The 10391-nt window shown below is 42.4% G+C and overlaps 2 protein-coding genes across 2 annotated transcripts; one reads left to right on the forward strand and one right to left on the reverse strand.

The window, feature by feature from the left end:
* The first annotated feature begins 1026 nt into the window (after nt 1-1026).
* On the forward strand, nt 1027-8007 carry LOC123072007 (uncharacterized). Its single transcript, XM_044495599.1, has 3 exons — nt 1027-1387; nt 6765-6976; nt 7190-8007. Exons 1-3 carry the CDS (start codon nt 1111-1113, stop codon nt 7793-7795), a joined length of 1095 nt encoding a protein of 364 aa, XP_044351534.1. The 5' UTR covers nt 1027-1110; the 3' UTR covers nt 7796-8007.
* Nucleotides 1730-6180, reverse strand: LOC123072103 (uncharacterized). The gene is made up of 2 exons (XM_044495689.1): nt 5674-6180; nt 1730-2207 (listed from the first exon to the last, which is right to left on the reverse strand). Exons 1-2 carry the CDS (start codon nt 6150-6152, stop codon nt 2165-2167), a joined length of 522 nt encoding a protein of 173 aa, XP_044351624.1. The 5' UTR covers nt 6153-6180; the 3' UTR covers nt 1730-2164.
* Nucleotides 8008-10391: the final 2384 nt, after the last annotated feature.

Here is a 10391-nt window from a genome sequence, read left to right on the forward strand (position 1 = left end):
GGGGGGGAGGGGCCAAGTGGGGAGGGGGAATGGGCCAGGGGGAATGGGCCAGGGGTTTTCCCTTCCCCCCTTTTTTTGTCTTTCCTTTTTCTTTTATTATTTCTCTTTTCTGTTTTTAGTTTACTTAAAATGCCAAAGCATTTTACCAAAATTAGTGCACCCCACCATAATTAGGTTAGCTATTTTAGACAACCCCCGAACATTTTTAGTCTTTGTTTTGAAACCTTTTATCTTTGCTTTTGTTTTGATTTTGAATTCGAACCGGTTTCGAACTAACGCGAGTTTATCCACAGTAACCGAGGTGACGTGGCAACATTAGTGGGGATTACTGTAGCATAATTACCCGGGCGTCACAGAAAGTGACCTACAAGAAAAAACGTGCTAACACCTTTTAGGGCCTGTTTGATTCCAATAAGTCACATGACTCATAAGTCAGGTGACTTAAAACCAATGACTTATAAGTCACGCCTGATTGGTTGTCACGCGACTTATAAGTCACCTGACCACACCTTTCCATCTTGTTTTTTTATATAAAGATGGTGGGACCCATGCAAAAAGGGGTGACTTGTAAGTTTTAAGTTTGGATGGAGCAACTTATGACTTATAAGTTGGGATGACTTATAAGTTGGATCTGTTTGGCAAAATAAGTCATTTTTTTCACTTTTCGACTTATAAGTTGGTGACTTATTTGGAACCAAACAGGCCCTTAACTTAGACGTTGGCGCGAACCAACCTCTAGTTGGATGATTAGAGAGACTGTGATATCCCCAGCCCAGTAGGGTTCAAGTCTTGGTACTTGCGTCTGTATTATGTTAAAAAAAACTTGGGCCTTACCCTTCCAAATCTGAAACGATATTAGGTGTGCTTGTATGCGTTTATAGAGGTGAGTGTATGCGCGTGTATACAAGCGCTTGCGTCTGTACTATGTTAAAAAAAATTAGGCCTTGGTCCTCCCAAATCTGAAATGATATTAAATTAAATTAAAGTTCACCGGCCTTAGCCCAGCCCAAAGCAGCAGAAGTCTCGAGCGCGGCGACTAGGGTTAGCCTCATCGACCTCGCCGGCGGCGGCGGCGACTGGGTTACTCGTGGCGACGGTGGCTTGGGATTCATGGCGCACGTAGAGGAGGAGGAGGTCGTGGACATGGAGCCCCTCTTCTTTAGTGAGGCGTACGTGGAGAAGATGGTGGCGGATGCGGAGGAGGAGGAAGAGAGGTGTCGGCGGGAGGAAGAGGAGAAGATGCGGAAGGAGAAGGAGTACCGGCGGAGACGCGAGGCGCACGAAGCGGTCATGGACTCCATCATCGAGCACGATCCCAAGGTCGAGCGCGACGTCTACACCCGGTTCTTTCTCAGAGATTTCTCCGTCTTTGACATCGACGAGGAGTGTAAGTAGCCTCCATCTTCATTGTATTTTTCTTGGCTAATAGTGCTAAGTTTCTAAATTTCTGATGTATGGTAACTGAATTACGTTACAGTAGGATGTCTCTCACCTGTATAATCGTCTATTAGGAGAATGCTCGACAATGTTCATTATTGATGGATAGCAGTAAACGGGAGATTGGATCTTTTGCCCCACTTTACTTGGGCATTAGATGATTTGCCCCATTTTACATAGGATTAGATCATTTGCCTCACTTTTCATTTTTCTTTTGATGATTTGCCCTTTTCAATTACTGTAATCATTTTTTATTTTGTATCCCTTTTTTCTCCATGTGAAAAGACACAATTGCCCCTGTGGCTAATTTACAATTTGACACTGTACAAATCTTTTTTCTTTACAAGCCTGTATCCAACCGAAGCAACTAATTAACAGGGAACAAATCACATTACTTTCTTTACATGGCTTTATCCAACGGAACCAACTACTAACAAATCATAGATTGATTTTGTTGTGTCGTGGTGTTCATGGCTAGTGGAGAGGCGGATCCACCGCCGGCCCCCAAGCCATCAACTCCGACGACCCCTGCACAGCGAGGCTTCACACAGATGACAACTGAGACGATCCCACAGACTGCCGGACAGGAAGGCGACTGTTGCGTCCATGGATCACCACGATCTGCTCCAGATTGGTCAGTATATTATCTCCCCTTCCTCCCACCCCACGCCAAACACACACACAGTGCCACACGGATCCAGGGTTTGAACCTCTTGGCATCTCCTCGCTAGGCAGCCCCTAACGCTGCTACACTTGTAGTAACCCTGCAACTGCAACAATATGATGGAAACATAATTATCAGGATTCAGGAGTATAAAGTTCTGAAATTATCCAAATCTTTAAACCATGTGGATGAATACTTCTACGAGGATCATGAATCCAATGACATGGGCATACACTTAGTTTTACTGGAAAATGAATATTAAACAATTTGTTAATTGTTTCCTAACATAACAAAATGACAGTTAGATGATGCCCTTATGTCCCCTCCATAACTGAAAATCTTTTGTTCTCCAAGTAGGTCTCGGCCGGTGGCTAGCAATGATACATATGTATCAACTATGGAAGGAAGTGTTGATTGGTCCAAGATTGAGATAGCACCAATGAATGATGAAGAAATTGATGTTCCTATAACAGAAGAGAACATGTGCTCGGTGCTTGGCATCAATGATGAACCTGAGCATCGGAAAATTGTATCTGAAGCAGCTATGAAAGCCTCCATTGCAGATGTTGATGCATGTGTGGCTGATATTGATGAGGATTTACTTGCTGATGCGGCTCTTCCTGTGCCTGACCATATGCCTGAAGAGGATCACTTTTGGTATGATAAGGAACATCCTGTGATAGAGGAAGGATCTTTGTTTCGTTCAATGAACGAGATTAGGATGCTCATGAGAACATTTGCTATTAGAGGCAAGTTTGACATCAAGACCAAGGATAGTGACACTACTAGATTTGTGGGTCACTGTAAAGGAAATGCATGTCCTTGGAGAATAACTGCTAGGACAATAGAAGATGGAAAAACAGTCAGGGTACAAACTTATCTAACATGAATCATCTTTTATGTTAAAACTATCTTTTATAAATTACTTGCAACTAATGGTTGGTATTGTGTTTTCTGCAGGTAAACAAGATAGTAAAGCCTCATAAGTGTTCATCAACCGCTGCAGTGATTACAAGCATGGCAGACCAAGCATGGGTGGCAGAAAAGGCAATGGGGTATCTTCAAACTGAACCAAACATTGGTGCCAGCGAGCTCCGAAAAAAGCTACAGGCCGAATACAAATGTACTATTGGGTATCATACTGTTGACAAGGGAAAAGAAAGGGCCAAGAATAGTTTATATGGGACCTGGGGAAAAAGCTTTCAGTCATTATTGAATTTCAAAGCTGAGATTGATAAAAGATCTCCTGGTAGCATTGTCGAGGTTGATGTCAAGAGGGAAGGAGGTGAAGTGCATTTCCGCAGATTTTTTATGGCACTTAAGCCGTGCATTGATGGCTTCTTGGCTGGTTGTAGACCATATGTCAGTATAGACTCCACATTTTTGACTGGAAAGTGGAATGGTCAATTAGCAGCATGTACAGCACTAGATGGACAAAATTGGATGTTTCCTTTAGCATTTGGTTTCTTTGGTACGGAGACCGAGGGTAACTGGATTTGGTTTATGCAACAACTGCATAGGGCAATAGGACATCTTCAAACTCTAGCTATTTGTACTGATGCATGCAAAGGGTTAGAGAATGCAGTTAAAATTGTGTTTCCTCAAGCTGAGCAAAGGGAATGCTTTAGGCATCTAATGGCAAACTTCAAAAAGAAGTTTCACGGAGATGTTTTTGGTCGCATGTGGCCAGCAGCCAAGGCTTATCATCTGGAAACATTTAATTATCATATGGGCAAGATATTTGAAGCTGAACCTGCAGTGAGTACCTACTTGTGTACCTATCATAACTTAAAGTGGATGAGATGTGACTTCAACACAGAAATAAAATGTGATTACATTCACAACAATCTAGCTGAGTGCTTCAATAGCTGGATCAAAGGAACAAAGGAGCTGCCCATGGATGAGCTAGCCGATGCAATAAGAGAGAAAATTATGATACTTGTTTATAGAAGGAGAAGGATTGGGGAAATGCTCCAGGGAGAGATATTGCCTGCTATCATTCAACAAATAAATAATAGAACTAGGCAACTTGACCATTTGGTTGTTGGAAGATCAACCGGAGAAAGTTGTGAGGTCAAGGACACTAGCAAGAATAATCTTAGGCATGTTGTGAAGATAGGCAGCCGTGAGTGCACCTGCCTAGAATGGCAACACACTGGAAAGCCATGTGAGCATGCACTTGCATTCCTTATAGAGACGGCAGATGTGAACTTTCAACCATATGTACATGAGTACTACTCCGTGAGTAGGTTTCGGGCTGCCTATGCTGGAGAGATTGAACCAATCACGGACAAGTCTCAATGGCCTCATGTTAATCTAGATTTTGAGATGGTGCCACCGGATTTAAAGAGCTCCGTTGGGAGACGGAGGAAGCAGAGAATCAAAAGTTGCCTTGAAGATGGTGGTGGCAGCAAACGGAAGAAAAAAGATGATAATGGCAAAACAAATGACCAAGAAGGAGGTGACAAAGAGAAGGAAAAGGAAAAGAAGAGATTTGGCAGCAGAAATAGGTGCAAAGAATGTGGGATATTGGGGCACAGGAAAGCAACTTGCAAAAAAAATGAAGCTAAAGAGAGGTAAACCATGCACTAATATCTCCTTTATATTAGTATCAAATTAGTACTATTATACCATTTCTAACATCCGGTGTGACTGAACTTTCTAGTGATGTGTCTGCTCGCGAGCTCGCTCCAGTTGTTGTTGCGACACCTACACGCACAACAACAATCACACTGCCTCCCAGCCTTCATAACAGCCCTGGGCCTATCACAAGGAGGTACCTATTATATTTGTCATAAGCACATTTGATTCATGCAAAAGAAAAATCCTACTTTTATAACATTGGTGTGTAAACATGCAGGAGGCTTGCTATGGCCATAGCTGGAGACGATGCATCACAGCCATGTGGGACAAGTACTGTTAATTCTACAGCATCACCTACTTCTCACTTCCCTTCACGCTCTACGGCATGCAAGAAAAAATTGACCCCGAAGAGGAAGAAGCTCTCATTTTAGTGCATTCAATTCTATTTTAAATTCGTAGAGGTGTTGAAATTTGTCAATTTCAAAGATATTGGCTCGAAAAAATACTTTTTTGCTTGATGTAAATTCGGATTAATTTATCATGTCGCTTGAACCAAGCAAACCTTTTTGTGGCATCAGTTCGTGATTTCAGTGTGATATATTCTCTCAATTCCATGTGCTAAGTGAACATATGTTGTCAGTCTATTTTTTTTCCTATGAAGATGTTATATGCTGCCAATTTCCAACGAAATGCATATGCCAGGATGCACATCATATATATAGATCTCTGACCAGTGACTAAAGTAGATCCAGCAAAAGATGAAGCATATATATTTTGAGTGTGATACAATTAAAGTATGAAGCATCTGGAGGAGATAACTAAACAAAGCATTTTATATAATGTACCCAGCTCCATGATTGAAGCAGTACCAGCTGCTAGGGTAATTAGTACTATCAACACTGTCGTCCAGCCATAGCTATTACCGACCAACGAGCTGACACACATCAAAACTGTAAATCCATTAATCATTGGAAGAAGGTAGTTTTTACCAGCAACGAGCGCACCATCTGCCGAGCTGCAGCTCGAGCCCTGGAATCCGCCCGTTCGCCGAGCTGGAGCGGGAGCCGCCGCGGCGGGCCGCCGAGCTGCAACGGGAGCCGCCGTCCCGGGCCGAGGAGCTGCAGCGGGAGCCACGGAACCCGCTGGTCCGCCGAGCTGCGGCGTGAGCCCCGGGAATCGCCGGTCCGCCGAGCTGCGGCCGGAGCCGCCGCCCCAGGCCGAGGAGCCGCAGCGGGAGCCCCGGGAGCCGCCGGCGCCGGCCGACCATCTGCGGGAGCTGCCGCGCCGGGCTGCTGCTGCCAAGATGGGGGCCAAGGTGCCGTGGTCGGCCTCCTCTGGTATGAGTAAAGAAGAACAGAGGAAATGCGTTGAACTGGGGAACAGTGAGCTCGTCGATGCAACTTAGTGTCAGTCCAACAGCGGTGTCAAATTGTAAATTAGCCACAGTGGCAATTGTGTCTTTTCGCATGGAGAAAAAAGGGATACAAAATAAAAAATGATTACAGTAATTGAAAAGGGCAAATCATCAAAAGAAAAATGAAAAGTGGGGCAAATGATCTAATCCTATGTAAAATGGGGCAAATCATCTAATGCCCAAGTAAAGTGGGGCAAAAGATCCAATCTCCCGCAGCAGTAAACAGCCAGTCTGAATTTATTTATATGGGTCATATGTATATCACTTATAACGACATAAATCGCGGATTTGACTAATATCTTTCTAAATTTCTGATGTATGGGAACAGTAGGATGTCTCTCACATGTACAATCGTCTATTAGGAGATTCCTCTGACATGCCATGTTCATTATTGATGACTAGCAGTGAACAGCGAATCTGAATTCATTTATTTGGCTCATATGTACTCCGTATCACTTGACAACAGGAAACACGGATTTTGCTGAAACTGAAATTAACTTGGTACAAATGGTGAGATGATAGCTTTCTCTTGAAGTTAACTCAGTAAGTGAAATCCGGATATTAGATGGTTTAACTCGGTGGGATAGAAATGGGGAAAACACAAACTGGGGCTGTTTATTGTGATGAAATAATTTGATAGATTTATATTTTACTTATTTATTGCAGCGTCTGTCCCTCCAATGCGATACTCTGATAGTACCTACGAAGATGAATTTGGGCTAGAAGACTCTGCAAACATCCTCTCTGTCAGCATAGTCTCCTCAGATGTAGGCTTCCCAGTCAATGTCTATGGCCGTGTCATTGCCAGAGACAGCATTGACTACAAGTGCATTTATCTCTTTCACCGCAATAGAGATGATTGCCAGCGTCTCAACAAGGTACATCCTTGCTTCTAAGTTTGTTCTAATCGGGTTTCATTTTATTTGAAGATGCCTTTAACATCTAAATGGGCTCATCTTAGTGCTGGTGGTTGTCGATTCAGATAGTCATTTGCATATAAATGGGGAAGCTTTTATGGCATGCTTTCAATCTTCATTTTGAGCAGTGTTTGGATGAGCATACTCTAATCTCTCATGCAATTCTTTTCATAGGATGGAATGCTGATTTTAACTGGCCCAAGTCGAGGTCTAGTGCTGGTTGATTTCATCTATCTAGAGATAGATCTTAAAATCAGGGAAGATGGAGTGTCTCCAGACAGGCCATTTAGCAAGGGTCTAATAAGTATTGATGGCCGAGTACTGTCTAGAGAGGAAGATGTCGTGGTTAGAAGTGAAACCCTTGAGAGCTGGCTCAGCACTACGGAAGTGAGATTCGCAACTGTTCTCAACGCAGTTGAGTGCACCATTGAAATCAAGCTTCTTGAGGGCCGTTTCAAAGGAAATATAATAGTTGGCATCTCAGATAAAGTTCGCAATCTGGACACTGAACAAACAATTGTGATTCATGATAGCAAGACAGATGGCATGGTGACAAGTGATCAAATTGGAGTTATCAAACTCCGGCGAAGTGTCATTACTATCTGTCTAGAAAGAATGCTGGTGTTTCACATGAATAATAATATGGCTGCTGGTATTTGTGGTGAACGAACCTTTGATTTAACTCCACGCCGCACTGGTGCAGATGAATTGGAAATTACGTGTGGTGCTGGGAAGTTCGGATTCAGGGTCGTCTGGTCCTTGATGGACTTTAGGCTGTAATCATGTGCCTTTATATACTAAGTTGAACTAAGTTATATCGCGAGTCAGTGATGTAATGGATAAGTAGATGTAGTGAACTGGGTTATATCGTGGTGTAATGATGCAGTGAACTAAGTTAATTGTGGTGCAATGATGTAGTGAACTAAGTTAATCGTGATGTAATGGTGTGGTGCACTAAGTTATATTATTGTTATTAGTTAACTTGATGGATTATAAGTAATGATGTAGCGAACTAAATTATAATGTATTATGGTGGCGTGTTATACCGAATTTGTTGGTTTCATTTTTTTGGCATAATCAAAGCAGATTAGCGTGCTTGGCATTTTGTTAGACATGTATTAGGCGGAAAGATGAACATTTGTCACTGTTAAGGGACTTTTCTATCATATTTATAACCGTGGTTTGTATTGATTGCTCATGGTCACTTCTGTGTTATCTAAATATCCTGAAAATTTAAATATTTGGAAGATGGTTTGTATTGATTGCATTCCATTTGGTTGTTGTTATTCTGAACCAACTTCTGAAGCACAACCTGGGTTCAACTAGGAAGGCAGGAGGCACCTGCATATTCTCAGTTCTGAACCACATGTTTGTTGGGAAGGAGTGTCCTGCCCGAGAAAGTGGCTTCATTTTTAGATCCATGTTGCTTGTTCAAGTCAATTTTGTTGGTACATAAGAAATTTAAGGATGTTTACAAAGGAAACGATCTTCAAGACACCATGCCGCCAGAGATACTTTTTCTTCCCATGTTCTCTTTTATAAACTTTGTTGGTTCTGGGCTTCATTTATTTTCCTACTAAATCAAGTATATTACCTAGGGCATACATTTATTTTCCCAGTAAATCAAGTATATTACCTAGTGCCTTTCTTATCACATATGTGAATGTCATTAGCCCAAAGACAAACGTTAATGTCAACAATTCATGATTTTTACAGTATATGATTTTGCCCTCAAGTTATGTATGAGTGTAATTTCTTGTTCTAAATATGATAGTGCGTGAAGTTGGTGGTGACGACAAATGCACTGGAAAATGTTGGAATTGCTAACTTGGATACATGGATCTAGCACGATGAGAGGATAAAGGTCAGTATGTTGTAATATTTGCCATTTCAATCTGAACTTCTGAATGATTGCCACCTCTACCTCTAAAAACCGTTGGTTGTAACACTCTTGATGGTTTGGCTTTACTAGCTGTTTTGAACGCATTGATTGGTACCAAGAGGCATGATTCTCCTGACCATAGTTTAAGAAATAATCAATACTTGATCGATTTTCTGTGAATCATTATTTAAACAGCACAAAACAAAAAGGTCCATGCTGTCTTTTGTTCTTGCACACCTTGAGGGCTGTTATGAAACCAGTGGACTGGTAACAATTGAAGATGGTAACTTCAAATAAAATGGATTAGGATCACGGATCTTCAGGGCCAGTAAATAAATTTTGAGTTATAGAACATCAGAATTATAATACGTTGAGCATGAACTGAAAACCTGAAATAGTATAGAACAGAACATCACAGCAAAGCTACTGGCTAGAGCTGGGAGATTGACATTGGTTAATGCTTTCTTCATGGCCACTGCAACTTATTTCCTCCCCGTTTTTGCTCCAAGCAAATGGACAACCAAGAGAATGGACAAGAAATTTTCTTTGGAACGTGGACGAGGAGGCTAAGGGGAGGAAATGTCTCATGAATTGGCGCTCTGTTTGCTCCCCCAAGAATGCCGGTGGTTTGGGCATCAAGGACACTGCTTACGTTAGTAGAGCATTGCACCTGCTTGTTTTAGTTTGGGCATCAAGAGACCTTGGTCTGGCAGCCCTACCCCCTGTGATAATTATTGATAAAAGGCATAAAGCTAGATGTTCTCTGTTTGCTCTGTTGCACACACATTGAGCTTGGTGATGCAGCTAAAGTGGGTTTTTGGATGGACCGTTGGTTGCTGCCAGAAGAATATTACTGTCAAAGAAACTTTGGGACTAAATGGTTGGATGTGTGACCTCCTGAGGATGAATAGTGAAGATGAACTAGGTCAGTTCATTGTTTTGTGGGACAAAGTGCGGTCTGTTAAGTTGTCCATGGGGCCGTATGATATTTGATGGCTACTAACGGTGGATCGTCGCTTCAGCTGCCTTGCATATGGATTTCACTTTGCTGCAAACTCCCCTCAACCACTATTGGATAGTGTTTGGAAAGTGAAGGCTGAGCCCAAAATTAAATTTTACTTGCGGCTTCTATTGAAGAATGGCACCTCTTCTGTCCTATGTGATCAGGTTCCTGAATCTGCTACTCAACTGACGTTTAACTACTCCTTCGCTCGCCACCTCTTCTGTCTCTCTGACGATAAGGTGGCTACCGTCGGATTTCGTGCTGTCACAATCAAAGTATGGTGGCACAAATCTTCCGCCCTAAGCAAGTTTGCTGTCTTGAAGAAGCAAGACACTGCTGCTGATTACATTGCGTAGAATCTATGGAAAGGGAGGAACTGCCGATCTTTTGAGGATGTGAGTGCACGCTGAGGTTGTAGTGTATAGCTTATGCTCATAGTCTGAGGTAGCGTCCTCCAAAGCATGCCTGGCTGAGTGTTGTATATCATGTTG

Source organism: Triticum aestivum, chromosome 1A (assembly GCF_018294505.1).
Source record: "Triticum aestivum cultivar Chinese Spring chromosome 1A, IWGSC CS RefSeq v2.1, whole genome shotgun sequence".
Lineage (NCBI taxonomy): Eukaryota > Viridiplantae > Streptophyta > Magnoliopsida > Poales > Poaceae > Triticum > Triticum aestivum.

What these genes read in the sequence shown, in the direction of transcription:
- LOC123072007 (XM_044495599.1), top strand. Translation starts at nt 1,111, where the DNA reads ATGGCGCACGTAGAGGAGGAGGAGGTCGTGGACATGGAGCCCCTCTTC. An exon ending in CTTTGACATCGACGAGGAGT is followed by an intron (nt 1,388 to 6,764) that starts GTAAGTAGCCTC and finishes TATTTATTGCAG; the next exon opens with CGTCTGTCCCTCCAATGCGA. An exon ending in ATTGCCAGCGTCTCAACAAG is followed by an intron (nt 6,977 to 7,189) that starts GTACATCCTTGC and finishes TTCTTTTCATAG; the next exon opens with GATGGAATGCTGATTTTAAC.
- LOC123072103 (XM_044495689.1), bottom strand. Translation starts at nt 6,152, where the DNA reads ATGCGAAAAGACACAATTGCCACTGTGGCTAATTTACAATTTGACACC. An exon ending in AGATGGTGCGCTCGTTGCTG is followed by an intron (nt 2,208 to 5,673) that starts GTAAAAACTACC and finishes ATATTGTTGCAG; the next exon opens with TTGCAGGGTTACTACAAGTG.